Raw genomic sequence first — 17,806 nt, forward strand, 5'->3', positions numbered from 1 at the left:
TGCTCTGTAATTCACGGAGAAGGGAATGATGATCTCCCTGAACCCTTCTGCCAAAGCGGTCTTCAACTTGCCAGCCATATGATGGAGGAGGAGGGGCATCAAAATACTGGGGTAACCATGGCTGTGGGACTTGGAAGAAAAGTGGTCCTTTTTTAAAAAGGGAAGTGTGGTGGGGAATGAAGATGAAGAAAGAATAATGGCAAATTGGCAATCACTAGGGATTTTTTTTTCTCCTTTGGTTTTATTAGTGTGTTTTAACTAGTTCCAAGCATGGAAGGGAGGGGGGAAGGATAGCTCAGTGGTTTGAGCATTGGCCTGGTAAACCCAGGGTTGAGAGTTCCCTCCTTGAGGGGGCCATTTAGGGATTTGGGGATTTTAGTTGGGGATTGGTCCTGCTTTGAGCAGGGGGTTGGACTAGATGACCTCCTGAGGTCCCTTTCAACCCTGATATTCTATGATTCTAAACCTCTCTGCTTGGGACACCACTCAGCTAATAAAACACTTCATGTTATAATGTTGATGATGGATTAGATACTACTGGGAGGCATTCTGCACCAAAATAAAAAAATCTGCACACAATATTTTAAAATTCTACAAATGTTATTTGTCAAAATAATGCTACATAATCATGCCAGTTTCAGTTATTTGGGTAATTTATTTCCAAATACCTGTCAGCAAGTATGTTTGTAACAATACAGATGCACACAAAAATTTGACAACACAGTTCCTGTTTCTCTGCCCCTCTTCCCCCCTCACTCCCCCCAGCCCAATTGGAGGGCCAGACAGACACCCACAACCTTTCCCCTCCAGAGCCCACCTGCGGGGGGCCCCCCAGCCAATACACCTGAACCCCCTCCTCTCCAAAACCCAACCATGGGGACCCCTAGCCCAGATACTCACACCCCTCCCGCATTCTCCCAGAGTCCAGGGAAACTGCTGTCAGTGGGGCTGAAGCACTGTAATCAAATTGTCCTGTCAGCTTGTTTGCCTGTCTCATTCTTATTGCCCTATACAATATCAATTTTAAAAAAACAACTTGCTTTTTTAAATAGCACGTGATTCTGTCAGAAAACCTAACTAGCTTTTTGTTTCCAAAACACATCATCACTTCTACTTTACTGGCCCTGAATCAAATTGTCCTATGAAATTTTATTGAAGGATGCCTTTGTTCCTGTTTCCCAATTCAGGCAATACCTAGTTGTCACTCAAATTCATAACCACACAATCTAAGTTTTACTTTATTATAGGAAGCGAAGGTTAAACATGCTCAGTCTTCATCTCCCTCAGATTTGTGTACTAACTTGGCTGGAATTCACGAGGACTTGGCAATGCCCTGTGACACACCCATAGGTTTCCATGGGAAATGGACTCAGGCCCCCAAATCTCCTTTAAGTTATACATTTGCCAGTTTCTTAAGTCTTTATAGTACAGTCCTGGACAGTGTTCCAACGAAGGGTTATTGTGTGGGCCTATTCTTTTTAAAGGTAACAGGGCTTTGACAGTTTTTTCTGAAACTCTGGACATAACTGTGAATTTAGTACAATTTACTCAAAAGCACAACCTGATCAAAGACACTAACACAGAATTTGAATTGAAATTGTCTTCTGGTACAAGCAAAATTCTTTAATTCATCAAATTAGGGTCTAGCGTCTTTGAAAAGAAAGAATTGTTAGATAATTATTGCCTCTGTTTTATTTCTGTTCATATTTTTAAGTGTGGTGGCTACATTCTCATCCCCTTCCTGTGTGCATCATGCAGGTATTTTGATGGCAACCTGGAGAAACTTTTTGCTGAGTGTCATGTAATTAACCCAAGTAAAAAGTCTCGAACACGTCAGATGAACACAAGGTCATCAGCCCAGGACATGCCTTGTCAGATCTGCTATCTGAACTACCCCAACTCGGTGAGTACCTGGCCGCTCAAGGCACAGAGCAATTGTTTATAGCCCAGTGCAAGTCTCTTTTCTTAAACTGAAGAATCGCAATTAAGTTTTCACTCTGACTAAAGGCATGTTTTATGGGCAAACTGATTACTTTAAATGTGTTACCACTTAAAACCTGTGTAAGCACTGAGAAATAGGAAAGCAGCTCCAAACAAAAAATTACCTTTGCAAAGGGACATTGAAGGCACTAGGGCAGGGTTTCTCAAACGTTATTGCACCGTGACCCCCTTCTGACAACAAAAATTACTACGAGACTCCAGGGGACCGAAGCTGTAGCTGCGTCTTCTCTCCACCCTAGGGGGCACCGAAGCTTGAGGGCTTCAGCCCTGGGTGGTGGGGCTTGGATTTTGGCTTCAGTCTCGGGCCTCAGCAGATTTAACAGCCCTGGGGACCCCATTAAAACAAGATCATGACCCACTTTGGGGTCCCACAGTTTGAGAACCACTGCACTAGGGGTTGAAACGTCTAATCTAGGTAGAACTGAAAAGCCTTTGTTTTCCAGGATCAGAGTTCAGGGTGCTATTTCTCCTGCAACAGTTATACTTCACAAGTATTGTAGGCCCCAGTGTCCTATAGCAGCACATTAAATCCAAATTACATGGCAGGGACTATGGAATTATGTAATCTCTTTCTCCCCCCCCCTTCCTATTCAGGAATCCTCTACTTTTAATTCCTTCTCTTCAGTTCAGTACAGAATGGTTAAACAATTTATTTCCTCTTAGTCATTTAGAGTTTGTTTTTAAAAACCAGATTGAGGACGGGATGGTAATTCATCAGAGAAGCAAAAGGGTACAAGCACATCTTCAAACTTCAAAGTTTTGCAAATTCCAGTTCTGATTTTTTTTTTTCATGCAGATACAGTAGAACAGGGGTGGGCAGACTACTGCCCACGGGCCAGATCCAGCTGGGGTTGCCACTCCTGTGGCGCTGCGGGGCTAAGGCAAGCTCCCTGCCTACCCCGGCCCTGTGCCACACCACTCCTGGAAGCGGCCAGCACCACTGCCCGGGGAGAGCGGGGGACAGAGGGCTCTGTGCACTGCCCTCGCCTGCAGGCTACCCCCCGCCCCACAACCTCGCTCCCATTGTCCGGGAACGAGGAACCGCAGCCAATGGGAGCTTCAGGAGTGGTACCCACAGGCGAAGGCAGCATGCAGAGCCCTCTGCCCCCCTCTCAAGGCAGGGACCCTTCCTGAGTGTGCCACTGCCACCCCGGAGCCGCTCAAGGTAAATGGTGCCAAGCCAGAGCCCATACCCCAAACTCCTCCAGCACCCCAACCCTCTCCCCAAGCCCCCTGCCACACCCCTTCTGCACCCCAACCTTCTGCCCTGAGTCCCCTCCTGCACGCCACACACCCTCCTGCACCCCAACCCCCTACCCTGAGCCCCCTCGTACATCCCGCATCCCTGCTGTGCCCCTTCCTCCACACCGCGCCCCTTCCCACACCCTGCACTCCCTCCTGCACCCCAACCCCTTGCCCCAGCCGTACATTCATGGCCCGCATGCAATTTCCCCACCCAGATGTGGCCCTCGGGCCAAAAAGTTTGCCCACCCCTGCAGTAGAACCTGAAAGATACGAGCACCAGAGTTATGGACTTATTGGTGAACCAGACCCTGTGGAACGGGAAGTCCTCAATCAGGCAGCAGTGCAAACCAAAAAAAAGCAAAACCTCAGGGCTTCAGCCATTGGGGGTTGGGGCTGCAGCTTCCCCAGGGAATGGGGGGGTTGTCAGGGCTCAGAGGGGGAAGGGCTCGGCGCTTCTGATCCACAGGAGCACTGGGATTTAGGGCTTTAGATGGGGGATGGGAGCGCTGGGGCTCAGGGCTTCAGTCCTGCGGTTCCGCTCCTGGTTTCAGCCTCAGGGGGAGTGCCAGGGCTCGGGGTTTCAGCCCCGTGTCTGTCCCAGCTTCAGGTGCTGGGGCTCGAGGCTTTAGCTACAAGGGGAGGACCGGTTTCAGCCCCAGCACTCCCCCCATAGCTAAAGCCCCAAGCCCTGGCACACTCTTTGCTCTTCCTCCCCTGCTCCCAGTTGAAGCCAGGAGTGGCACCGGTACCCTCCGCAGGGCAGAAGTTGGGAACGAAGCTGAAGGGCTGAAACCCTGAGTCTCCAGTGCCCCTCGAAAGACGGAGTGGGGCTGAAGCCCTTTGCTCCCCCTAGGTTTAAAGCGCTGAGCCCTGGTGCTCTCCCGTGTGGCAGAAGCCCTGACGGCCCAAATGTGGCTGGAGTCCATAATCTCTTGTTCAGAGTTATGGAACATTTCAGAGTTAGACATCCTCCATTCCTGAGGTGTATGGAACTCTTAGGTTCTACTGTGTAGGTAAAATATAATCACTTTGAGTTACACTATTAAATTTGTGATGCACTAAGTCTTTTCATATAGAAGTGATCAGTTTCAGGTAAGATTGTGGCAGAACATTTGAGCAATGAAAGAAAGGTATTAAGTAACCAAGCGTGATTAAAGGCTGCACTGAAAACCATTGCCATGTATCCAGAGGTAGGCTTGTTACATTCCAGCTGTATATTGACAGTTACTTTATTTGCAGATACATTATGGTACACTTTAAGGCAGTGGTCCCCAACCTTTTTGTGGCCAGTAGCACATTCATGTTTTCAGAAGAGTGTGGCGGGCGCCAACAATTTTTCAAGGCTTATTTTGTATTTGTACATTAAATAATACGAAAAACATCATATTTAATATAACATAATATATGAATCCAGAGAGAAGCCGGAGAGAAGCTGCGAGGACAGAGAACACCAGCGCCCGCAGTCTGCAGACCCGGAGTTCTGTCCCCAGCAGGCGCGGGGCCGCGGCTTCCCTCCAGCGTAAGCCGTGGCCCTGCGCCTGCCAAGAACCAAGAACACCAGTGCCCGCAGCCCCGGAGTTCTTTGTCCCCATCAGGCGCGGGGCTGCGGCTTGTCTCCCCTGCTGGTCACTAGGCAGGCCCCGCGCCTGCTGGGAATAGAGAACACCGTGCTCGCAGCCTGAGTTCTCTGTCCCCGTCAGGTGCAGGGCCGTGGCTTCTCTCCCCTGCTGGGCACTAGGCAGACGCACATAAATGCTCCGGCGGGCACGATGGCGCCCATGGGCACCACATGGGGGACCACTGCTTTAAGGGATGCTGTCAGGTTGTGGGCAGCAATGCAGTAAAGCCGTTCGGCAAAGCATAGACCAAACCATTAGATCAAATTATTTTTTAAAAGGTCAGATACTCAATGAGAGATGCAAAGAAATGTCACAAGTCTAATACTCAGAGTGTTGTAAAAAACACTAGAGGAGATGCTGGTGGATATAACTAAAGTAGGACAAGATAGAAAACTTTTTAAAAGAGTACATGATAGCAGGATAAAACTGAAATGGGGAGTCTAGGGAAAGGACTGGAAAATAAAATTACACTGTTTTCTGCGGTGAATAAAACTAGCAGATGTGGAATTATCTAATTTATACTATATGCACAGTAGGTTTGTATTCGTGGAATAGCTTAGGTGGAATGGGCCTCCAGTGGCTATAGTTCAGACTCCTGAGCTGTTGTGACAGTTTACTTTCCCAAATGTAAGTTATCTGTATCAAGGTTTCAGGGCTGCTATGTGCCGTGCAGACAAATAACATAACAATTCCCATCCCAGAAAGCTGACCGTTTGGGTGTTGGGATACTACAAATGGACAGAACAAACAGGGAGAGGGAGGATAAGATTGGTAGAAAAATGTAAGTCTCTGAAACACAGACGTCTCAGCTTTTCTGTGGTTTTGCCATCAATCAACATCCATCAGGAACTTCGTTTTCTTTATTTGAACTTGCAGTTCCATATGGAGTGGGAATGATCTTCAAAAACAAATGGCACCCTGGTTTGATCTCTTTTGAAAACAAGAAACCTTTATATAATCAAGACATGAGAGCTTTCCATTTTTATGCTGGGTGTGTTTATTAGCCTACCTTTCAGGTACTAATAAACACTTTGCACTTTGCACTTTGGTTTCATTTGCTGCCTTGAAAAAGAGTACTGTTTTGTCGACTGGCATGTCTGCAAGACTTTCCCCAATGAGGAATGGGAAGTGCGAGCTCTGTGTGCAAGGAAGAGCAATGCACAGATTCTACCACCTGCGAGATTCTCAGCATTGTGCTACACTGGAGGAATTTACCATTGGGTACTCTCTAGCCAGTAAGGAATAAAACATTGTCTCCAGAAATGCAAATAAATGGTTGAGGAAATATAGACTTGCCCAGTCCTCCTCCCTTTATATCTTCAGAGTCTTCTGCACTCCCTCTTTGCCTTTAAAGGTGAACTGCAAGGGAGACAAGAGTGTAGATCTGCTTTGTTGTATAAAGATATTTAAAAAATCTGCTTGAGTAGAAATTCAATACTTGTTTTTCATTAGAAATTCATGTCTAGTCTACCTTGGAAAAGTCTGACTGAAGAGTTAGTAGGGTTATGACATTCAGTAATGAGAAAGTGAAACTTGGCTAAGAGCGAAATGATTTTGATTGACTGTTAAACTGCCTAACTTAAATAACTGAGGCCTGGTCTACACTAGGTGTTTGTCGAATTTAGCAGCATTAATTCGACTTAACCGTGCACCCGTCCACACCAGGAAGCTAATTAGTTTGACCTAGAGGGCTCTTTAGTTCGAATTCTATACTCCTCCCCGATGAGGGGAGTAGCGCTAAATTCGACATGGCTATGTCGAATTAGGCTATGTGTGGACGGAAATCGACCTTAGTAGCTCCGGGAGCTATCCCACAGTGCACCACTCTGACGCTCAGGACAGCAGTCCGAGCTTGGATGTTCTGACCAGCCACACAGGAAATGCCCAGGGAAAATTTGACACGCTCCGGCGCCTTGTGGATGTTCTGCAGGACCATAGGCAGGAGGACAGAGCCCCCCTGCACTGTATCTGCAACCGCCCTCCCCCGCCACAAAGTCCCAAACCCCCCTCACCCAAAGTAACAAGAAGGAGGGGCGACAGGGTCGTGAAAACTGTCACTGCACCCCTGCAGAGTGCACAAATACAAGAAGGCTCTCATTCCCTAAATGTTGAGAAGTCCTTCCCTTCCTGGCTCACCGAAGCCCCAATCCCAGTTTCATCCCCTAACTGTGTAGTTGATTATTAAAAGTAGTTTGCTGTTAATTACTATTTCCATCAAGTTTTTCTACAGAAGACTGTCTGTGAAGTGGGTGGGGGGGGGGAAGGGGGTTGTTAATTGCATAGGACAGTCACCGTTACCAGGGTACAGACACGGGGGCAGGATCAACAGCAGGTCACACACACAGTGCAGTCAGTAGGCACCCATGTTCTGTGTGGGTGGGGGGTACGTGACTTTGTGGCATGGGAGAGCGGTTACAGAACTTATGCAGCGGTCCTTGTCACGGACCACAGAGCCACACAGCAGGGGAATCTGTAACCGTCCTCCCCCGCCACAAGGTCACGTAGCCCCCGCACACAGAGTCCCGAAAAGGAGGGATGGCAGGCTCCGTTGAAACAACCAGTCCAGCACTGCAGACCGCTCTAGGAGCAGGAGCCTATCATTCCTCGAGTGTAGAAGCGGTGTTAACATCACTGCACACCCTACCCACCACAGTCTGCGTCCCTGTTTCAACCCTTTAACGTGAATTCATTAATAAAGAAAACGTTGTTAATTAACAATGTTCCATTAACTTTATTTTTAAACGTGTGTTGGAAGGGGGGAAACGTGGTGAACGGGGTATGTAACCGCAGAAGAAAGTCAACAGTAACTGAAGCAGGGGCAGGTTCAGCTTCTCTGTAAAGAAACTGAACAGTCACAGGTTACCCTGCTCCCTGAGGAACCTAGCTTTCAAAGCCTCCCGGATGCACAGCGCTTCCCGCTGGGCTCTTCTAATCGCACGGCTGTCTGGCTGAGCGTAATCAGCAGCTAGGCGATTTGCCTCAACCTCCCATCCCGCCATAAAGGTCTCCCCCTTGCTCTCAGAGATTGTGGAGCATACAGCAAGCTGCAATAACAATGGGGATATTGGTTTCGCTGAGATCCGAGCGAGTCAGTAAGCGCCTCCATCTCCCCTTGAGACGTCCGAAAGCACGTTGAATGATGACTGTTACCCAAGACCACCCTTGACACATTTTTCCCCCCAGCATGCATTGTGGGGAAATCCCAGCATTCAAATGGGCAGCGGGGACTGCGGGAACTGTGGGATAGCTTCCCACAGTGCACTGCTTCCAATGTCGACGCTTGCCCCGTTAGTGTGGACTCACAAAGTCGAATTAGTGTCCTTAGTGTGGACACACAAATTCGACTTTGTAAGGTCGATTCCACAAATTCGAATTAAGTTAAATCGAACTAATCTGGTAGTGTAGACATACCCTGAGAAGGGACATCTTTACCCACTTTTAAATATCGGTGTTCATTTGAGAATTCCAGCAAGTCTAGCAAAGCCAGGGACCGGCAAACTTAGCATTCCTAATACAGAGTTCTAAGAAAGCAAAGAAGCCATCTTAAACTAACTTTGAGTACCTTTTATCTATCATGATGAAGCAGAAAGGGCACATGTCTGATTTCTCTCCCCCACCCCCCCCACTTACAGGTCACCTTACCTCTTAGAGTGTGCATGCGCACCCCACACCCACCAAATAAAAAACCACTTTCCACTGTTCTATATTGAAAGTGGAGCATAGTAAATTCAACTCAAACCTCCTGCCCCAAGTGGGCTCCTCGCCCATATCTGTACTACCACTACATATTTATACCTTGCCCATCACTGCAACATCTGCCATAGTCCCTTCTCCACACGCTGCTTTTAAGCATCTGGGTATTAGTCAGTATCCATGAAGTTAATATCTTACACTTTGAGGCCCTGGATTGTTTGGACTGTTTTCTTGGCTGAGGAATGGGCACTGCTTATTCAATATCACAGTGGGAAATTATCTAGCTCAGAGATTCTTATCTTTTTCTTTCTGATGCCCCCTCAACATGTTATAAAAACTCCATGGCCCATCTATGCCACAACAAATATTTTTCTGCATATAAAAGCATATAACAAGCAATGCAGTTGTGTGGCCCCGCAAAGCTAAGTTGCTCAGGCTTTGGCTTCAGCCCCGGATGGTGGGGCTCGAGGCCCTGGGCTTCTGCCCCGCACAGCAGGGCTTTGGCTTTCCTTCCTGGGCTCCAGCAAGGCTAGTGCCAGCCCTGCTTGACAGACCCTCCCAAAACCTGCTCGTGCTCCCCAGGGGGCCCTGGACCTCTGGTTGAGAACTGCTGATCTAGCTGAAAGTGTGGAAACATGGTGTGGTGTTACTCCTGCTCCCTGGTTTTTCCAAACCTGTGCTTTGAATACATTTGCCAGCCTCCATGCTTGTTTTATGGAGCTCTTCATAAACTTCCTGTTCAGTAAAATCTCGCCCTTTTTTTCCACAGGCAAATAGACTCTCAGTATTCTGCTTTCGGGGGTGTGCGTGTGTGTGTGCGCGCATGTAATTGCTTCAGTTCTTTCAGCTTCCAGTAAATCTTCCATAATAAGTAATTTTAAAGCAGTGACAAAGACAGACTGCATTTGACAGTTCTGTTTCCCGTACCACCATGGGAATACTAGTGAGTTAAGTATGGAGGGTTTTACACACAGCAAGCTCAGCACAGTTGGCAGTAGCGTATTGGCCAAAACAATGTAATAACTGAATTGCCTATCACTCTTGGAATAGGGGTTCTCACAGGTCAGGGTTGAAGGGAAGGGGGCATCAGATAATGTTCTGGATATTTCATACTGACACTTGACATGGATTTTCATGTGGCCAAAGAAACCCCTGAGGTTGAATAGAGTTACTGTGCTATGAACAGCAAAGGTAAAACTTACGACTGCAGGTCCCCTCCCTGTCACAATTTTGGGACCAGTATATTGTAAAAGTATGCTCCCTGGTGTATGTTCCATTTGCTCCATTTCCTGCTCTCTCAGGGAGCCTGAGTGCTCACTGTAGGTGTTTCTGCTTTCCTTTGTACCTTGAGAGCAGTAGCGTAGGGGTCAATAGGAGAACAGTCTAGTCCTTAGCTTAACTGGGAGGAGGATAGTGTCCGTTAGGGAACGCCTCCAGGGTGAGGGTATAAAGATTAGGCAAAATGGAAGGATATCCTCCGTTTTTTTCAGCATATGAAGAATCTGGGGGAAATAGTGCAGGAAAACCAGGCCCTTTAATCTCTCTCCTTTTTTTTATGAAAGGCATGAGTCTCTGTTTATGCCTGAGGTCACTGTCAGTCACCTAGTTTGGATTTGAATTGAAGCTTTTGTGTTGGGGCTGTGGACAGTAGGGATTATTCAATGAGGAGTGGAGGAATGATAACAGAAAATGTGGAAATGGCATAAATGTTTTGTTTCAGTTTTCACCAAGAAGGTTAGTAGCGATTGATCATCTAATATAGTGAATGCCAGTAAAAATGAGGTAGGATCAGAGGCTAAAATCAGGAAAGAACAAGTTAAAAATTGCTTAGACAAGTTAGATGTCTTCAAGTCACCATGGCCTGATGAAGTACATCCTAGAATGCTCAAGGAGCTGACTGAGGGAGATATTAGAGATTAGCTTTGAAAAGTCATGGAAGACAGGAGAGATTCCAGAAGACTGGAAAAGGGCAAATATAGTGCCAACCTACAAAAAGGGAAATAAGGACAACCCAGGGAATTACAGACTAGTCAGCTTAGCTTCTGTACCCAGAAAGATAATGGAGCAAATAATTAAGTAATCAGTTTGCAAACACCTAGAAGATAATAAAGTGATAAGTAACAGCATGGATTTGTCAAGAACAAATAATGTCAAATCAACCTGATAGCTTTCTTTGACAGGGTAACAAGCCTTGTGGATGGGGGGAAGTGGTAGATGTGATATATCTTGACTTTAGTAAGGCTTTTGATACTGTCTCGCACGACCCTCTTATAAACTAGGGAAATGCAAGCTAGATGGAACTGCTATAAGGTGGGCACATAACTGGTTGGAAAACTTTTCCCAGATAATAGTTATCAGGAAGGGCATATTGAGTGGGGACCCACAGGGATCAGTTCTGGATCCGGTTCTGTTCAATATCTTCATCGGTGATTTAGATAATGGCATAGAGACAATACCAAACTGTGAGGGGCCGCAAGTGCTTTGTAGGATAGGATTAAAATTCAAAATGATCTGGACAAACTGGAGAAATGGTCTGAAGTAAAAAGGGTGAAATTCAATAAGGACAAATGCAAAGTATTCCACTTAAGAAGGAACAGTCTGGTGTGCACATACAAAATTGGAAATGACTGCCTAGGAAGGAGTACTGTGGAAAGGAATCTGGGGAAATAAATTGCCACGGGAGGTTGTGGAATCTCCATCATTGGAGATTTTTAAGAGCAGGTTAGACTAAAACCTGTCAGGGATGGTCTAGATTAGTGGTCTCCAATCTTTTTACGCCCAAGATCACTTTTTTAATTTAAGGGCATCCCAGAATCTACCCTGCCCCGCTCACTCCATCCCCACCCTCTGTTGCTTGCTCTCCCCTACCATCACTCACTTTCACCAGGCTGGGGCAGGAGGTTGGGGTTCAGGAGGGGAGTGCAGGTTCTGGGCTAGGGTCGAGGGGTTCGCAGTGTGGGAGGGAGCTCTGGGCTGAGCCTGGGGCAGAGGGTTGGGGTGCAGGATGGGGTGAGGGGTGCAGGCTCTGGGAGGGAGTTTGGGTGCAGGAGGGGGTATGGGGTGCTGGCTGTGGGAGGGGCTCACAGCTGGGACAGGGTCTTGGGGTGCAGGAGTGGGTATGGGGGGGCTGGCTCTGGGAGGTTGCAGGTTGGGTGGTGGAAGAGAAATGCTGGTCCAGGAGCAGTGCAGAGATCCCTGACAGCTACGGGGGCATGCTAGCCACTTCCAGGTGTGGTGTGGGGCCGGGGCAAGCAGGGAGCCTGCCTTAGTGGCCCTGCTACAACACCGGAGATCGCGATTGACTGGGAGAGTCTCCAGGATCGACCAATGGATCGCGTTCGACCGGTTGGTGACCAGTGGTTTAGATAATACTTAGTCCTGTCTTGAGTGCAGGGGAGTGGACTAGATGACCTCTTGAGGTCCTATCCATTCCTATGAATCTATGGGATATATAGACCTAAAAAGATATTTTTAAAAAGTGAACATTTAATCTAAAAATCCCAGAATCTTTACCTACTTAGTTTAGAACAGCTTTGATTTCTTTCCTAGGTCATCCAAAACACTGCAGTTTTGCTAAGAGTTCCTTTCTGCTTTTAGAATGCTGGGAATTTCAGAGGTTTTAAATTTTAAAAAATGCTAGAAATTCCCAAGAGAACTTGTGGTGCAGAGATTGCAGATGGCATCACACTCTGCCTTCTCTGACTAGTGGGAGTGTAGATTTTGTGTTCCTTTATAGTAACCCATCTGGCCTGTTCAGGAGAGGTTTTGATTGAATCCCAAATTCTACTGGCAGAATGGTGGCAACCATGCCACATGTTTTGAGAATGGTGGGGAATACCTGTTGGAGAAGAGCCTTTTGCTGCTATGTGTCAAGTCTGAATCCAGCAGTGACAGTTTGGTGGCCTAAGTGAAACTTGTTGATCTGTTTGGTTCCTAATGGATTGGTGTCACAGTCAGTAATCACACCATGACCTCTTGTTGGCAGTCTTAGAGGTGAGGATAAGAATTGAAAGGTTGACAGAACTTCGGCCTTCCTCCCGCCCCAGTGTCCCTTCAGATCAGGTTTGATGGGAGCATTAACAGGGTGGTGTTTCTGGGAAACTTGTTCTGTAGCCCATGTGGTGCACTTATTCTGTGGATATATAGATGGCTTCTGCGGAACTGTCCCTGTGGTACCTTTCACTGAGCTATTTACTAAAGAAGAAAAAGGTTTTGAGTGGAGCTGCTCTCAAAAATGTCAGTCTTGGATCAGCAGAGTCCTTGCTGTGTTTGCTCAGTTATTGCTTACAAAAGAGCAGACACTGATATCAAAAGGTAGTATAATATTGATGCTAGAGGTCTTGCAAATAGGAATATGCAAAAAGCAGGAAAATGACTGTTCCTGGCCCCCCCAAATGAGGTCATTAGAATCTCATCAGTATAGAAAGGTAAGGTGAAAGTAAGGTAATGTCTGCCCATGATATGCCATTTTTGGAACAGAATCGTTACTTATCAGCTGTCACAATTTCCAGGGGTGTGTGGAGGGGGCAGCTTTATTGGTGGTTCTTTGAGTGCTTGCTCATGTGTATTCAACAGTAGGTGTGCATGCTCGCCACGTGCACCAGTGCTGGAAGTTTTTCCCTCAGCAGTACCCGTAGGGGGAGTGCTGCTGCGACCCCTGGAGTGGCGCCTCTATAGTGCGCTATAAGGGGAGCCGCACGCTCTCCCCACCCTCACTTCCTCCTTGCTGCCAGTGACGGTGCATCGGAACTACTTGCTCCAGCTTTGCTGTAGCTTGTCCTATAACTCATTTAGTTGTTAGTAGTACCTGTGTTAGTTCAATAAAGTTTCAGCTTAGTTAATTAGTTAGTGTTCGGGCCGGAGCATGCCCCGGGCCCTAGGGTTTAAATCGTGCGAGTCTTGCAGGTGTTCGATGCCTAGAAGTGACCTGCACACCGATTGGCTCCGCTGCTTGGGCAAATCTCACATCGGTGACCACTGTAAGATCTGCAGGTCCTTTAAACCCAGAACTAAAAAAGAGAGACATTAGACTTCAGGCCCTTCTCATGGAGTTGGCACTGGCCCCAACCCCAGTGCACTGAGTGGAATCAGCACTGGGCACTTTTGTCTTCGGTGCGCAGCAATCTCCCGACACCGCTCCCTGTCCAAGAAGCAGAGAGAGGCCCCGTCCTCTCAGAGGCATCGAGGGAAAGCAAGGGATGAGGCTAGACCCATGTCGGGCAGCCCCAGTTTCCCTCCTCCCCGGGCTCCAGAGCTCTGACTCAGGTTGAGTGGAGCATCCCGGTTGCGTCAACTCAGGCCTCTCCTGATGTCCGCATGCCTTCGACACCAGGGGCCCTGCAGGTTGCCAAAGACGACATGACTCGGCAGGAGCCCGGAGCCGCTGGCACCTGGACTGCGCTCCAGAGGCAAGCTGTCGCTGGACTCCCGTCAGTAAACACTGATCCGACGCAGATCCTGATCAGGGGGATTGCTCTTGGGCCCACTCGCTGCTCATTGTCGTGTCAGGATCTAGCCTCTGCTTTCATCGCCCAACAGGTTGTCTGGTCAGGTGCTGTCGGAGCGGAGTTCCAGGAACTGCTCCACGCCAAGTTCAGAGTATTGGCGGGACAGGCGCAGACGCCGTAGACGCTCCCATTCTTGGCGGAGCTACTGAAGCTGCTCCTGACACGGGCGCCGTCGCTGGTCACGCTCCAGCTCTCTCGCCTTGAGGCACTATGCTCCCGGCGGGGGTCGCCAGCTCCCTGTTGTTGGGGATCCAGGTGTCGAAGCATCTCGAGGAGTACCAGCTCAAGGCGGCACTGTTCCTCAACGTCAGAGTCCCAGTCCCGTGGCAGATGTTGCTCCCGGTACCACTGCTTGTACCGCTCCCATGGCACTGATAGGTGGTTGGTAACCCCAACCTCGATGTGGCGCCCTACAACTCAGCTGGGCCAACCCAACCAGCTGGTGCCGCCAGTGCTGCACCAGAGTCAATGGCAAGGACCCCCATGGCAAGACCAGTGATGCCACTGGACCCCCTGGCCCTCCGTACACACCCAGCAAGGCCCTCGGTCAATAGCAGGGGCATTGGAGGCTCCTTCAGCCAAACTATCCAGACCCCCAAGGGATAGATTGGCGGGTCATGGATCCTCAGCACCACATGAGGAGTCCGACCAAGGGGTGGATCCTGTGCCTCCGGCCGACATGCAGAGCCCTGTACCAGCCCCCTCCCCCGCACCGGATGACAAAATTGCAGCCCCACCCCCCTCCGCACTGCAGGAGGACGTCAGGGCTCATCAGGAGCTACTAAAGCGAGTAGCATCCAGTCTCCAACTCCAAGCTGAGATGGAGGGACCCTCAGACTCGTTGTTTAACGTGCTCTCATCTTCAGTACCGGGCAGAGTGGCCCTCCCGCTGCACGAAGGGGTGGCTAACATCTCCAATGCCCTCTGGTGAACGCCAGCCTCCCTCGCCCCAATATCAAAAAAGGCAGAATGCAAGTACTTCGTACCCGCGAAAGGGCCCGAATACCTTTATACCCACCCGGTCCCCCAACTCCCTAGTGGTGGAGTCCGTAAATCATAGGGAAAGACAGAGTCAACCAGAACTCACACCCAAAAATAAAGACTCTAAAAGACTGGACTCGTTTGACAGGAAGCTTTATTCGTCAGCCAGCTTCCTGCTCCAGGTGGCCAACCACCAGGCTCTCCTCATTTGTTATGAGTGTAACTAACTTGTGGGGGTTACTACCCAAATTCAAGCCCTCCCTCCCAGAATGCGAACGGAAGGATTTTAAGGCGCTGGTGGAGAAGGGTGCTGCCGCCACAAAGGCTACTCTGCAGGCAGCGTCAGATGCAGCCGACACGGCTGCTTGGTCCATGGCCTTGGCCGTGTCCATGCGCAGGGCATCGTGGCTACTGCTGTTTGGGCTCTCCGTGGAGGCACAGTCTCTGATGCAGGATTTTCCCTTTAACAGCAAGGACCTGTTCGCAGAACAAACAGACATGAGGCTCCATGGCATGAAGGACTCATATACTACCCTTCAGACCCTCGGGCTCTACATCCCACCCAAGGTAAAGTCTAAGACACAAGCCTTCGTCCCTGCGCCCCAGCCGAGATACAAGCCCGCGTCCAAGAGGTCCAGGACCCAAAAGAGGTGACCTCAGAGGCAGTCTCGCTCTGCCCCGCTGCCTGGGCCCTCCAGGGGCAAACAGCAGGGCAAGAGGCAGTTTTGACTGGCTGCAGGAGGGTACCCCGGTGACCCCCGAGAGGACCCTCCTACCAATAAAGTTTGCCTTCAGAAACCACTTGTGTGCATTCCTTATGGAATGGTCCCGAATAACATTGGACCGATGGGTCCTCAACACCATTTCCCAGGGTTACACACTACAATTTGTGTCACCCCCGCCCTCCCTCAGACGGCAAGGGGGATCCATCGCATTTATCCCTGCTACAGCAGGAAGTGGGTCAGCTCCCCAGCTTGGGAGCTGTGGAGAAGCTTCTGTGGGAGTTCCGCGGGAAAGGGTTTTACTCCCATTACTTCCTGATCCCCAAGGCGAAAGGGGCGCTCAGGCCCATCCTGGATCTGCAAGACCTCAATCGGTTCATGGCAAAATGCCGGTTCCGCATGGCCTCTCTGTCATGTATAATACCTGCTCTGGACCCTGGTGATTGGTATGCGGGCCTTACTTCAGGACGCATACTTCCATATCCATATATTCGAGGGGCACAGATGCTTCCTGCATTTCCTAGTGGGACAGGACCACTACCAATTTACGGTCCTCCTGTTTGGCCTGTCCACCGTGCCCAGGGTATTCACAAAGTGTATGGCGGTAGTGGTGGCCTATCTCAGATGCCGAGGGGTACAGATATTCCCCTACTTCGATGACTGGCTGCTCAAGGGCAGCTTGCGGTCCCAGGTGCAGAACCACATGGACTTGCTCTTGGCTACGTGTGCCAACCTAGGCGTCCTAGTAAACGAGGCCAAGTTGACATTGGTTCCGGTGCAGCGCATAGAATTCATAGGTGCTCTCTTGGATGCCTCCAAGGCCACAGCCTCCCTTCCCCTGGACAGGTTCCAGACCCTGAAGGGGCTTATAGCCTCGGTCACAGAGTTCCCCATCACCACGGCCAGGACATGCCTGTGGCTCCTGGGCCACATGGCAGCATGCACGTATGTGGTCCGCCATGCCAGGCTTTGGATGAGGCCCCTCCAACTCTGGTTGGCCTCAGTGTTCTCCCAAGCCTGGGACAAACTAGACAAAGTCCTCTCGGTATTGGCGCGGGTGATTGCCACGCTACAATGGTGGTCCTGCCCGGCCAATATACTCCAGGGAGTTCCCTTCCAGGACCTGACCCCGTGTCCGACACATTGGGCCTGGGCTGGGGGGCCCACATAGGGAACTCACATTCCCAAGGGATGTGGTCAGCTGCAGAGCTGTCCCTTCACATAAACGTCAGGGAACTCAGGGTGATGAGTTAGCCTGTATGGCGTTCAGCTCACAGCTGCACGGCAAGGTGGTCAGAGTACTCACGGACAACACCGCTGCGATGTTTTACATCAACAGGCAAGGCGGGGCGAGGTTCTCGGTCCTCTGCCTCTGGGAGTTCTGTATAGCCCATGACATCTCCCTGAAGGCTTTCCACCTACAAGGCATCAACAATGCACAGGCCTATCACTTGAGCATGGTTTTCTCCTCCCGACACAAGTGGTCGCTCCGCTTGGAGGTCACTCACCAGCTCCCTAAGTAGACCTGTTTGCAACCTGACAGAACCACCGTCGCCACAGGTTCTGTTCCGGGGGAAGGAACGCGATCTCAGATGCCTTCCTCCTGTCATGGTTGGGTCAACTCCTCTACGCCTTTTCCCCATTTCCCCCTCATTGGCAAGGTCCTGGAGAAAGTGAAAACGGACAAGGCGCGTGATCACCCCAGCTTGGTCCCGGCATCATTGGTATGGGACCCTCCTGGGCTTGCTTGTGGCCCCTCCGCGGCTGTTGCCGCTCCGCCCGTACCTACTCTCTCAGGACCAGGGCCACTTCCTCCACCCCAATTTGGCCACCCTCCATTTGACAGCGTGACTGATCAATGGCTAGATGCGGAGAAGAGAAGGTGTTCGGAAGGGGTCAGGCGTGTCCTCCTCGAAAGTAGACAGCCATCCACGCGCTGAGCCTACCTGACAGTGGTCCAGGTTCTCCAGGTGGGCGGGCGAGTGGGGTACTTCCCCAATGCCCGCCCTGCTCCAACTTATCCTTGAGTACCGTCTTC

At 49.7% G+C, this 17,806-nt stretch overlaps 1 protein-coding gene across 2 annotated transcripts in view; it reads left to right on the forward strand.

The window, feature by feature from the left end:
- ARIH1 (ariadne RBR E3 ubiquitin protein ligase 1) overlaps positions 1 to 17,806 on the forward strand; it is a 133,992-nt gene that overhangs the window by 65,647 nt on the left and 50,539 nt on the right. For both annotated transcript variants that reach the window (XM_044979342.1, XM_044979343.1), the window contains exon 3: positions 1,759 to 1,903. In XM_044979342.1, coding sequence (XP_044835277.1) covers positions 1,759 to 1,903 — 145 coding nt within the window. The remainder of the gene's footprint in view (positions 1 to 1,758; positions 1,904 to 17,806) is intronic.

Source organism: Mauremys mutica, chromosome 11 (assembly GCF_020497125.1).
Source record: "Mauremys mutica isolate MM-2020 ecotype Southern chromosome 11, ASM2049712v1, whole genome shotgun sequence".
Taxonomy (NCBI): domain Eukaryota; kingdom Metazoa; phylum Chordata; order Testudines; family Geoemydidae; genus Mauremys; species Mauremys mutica.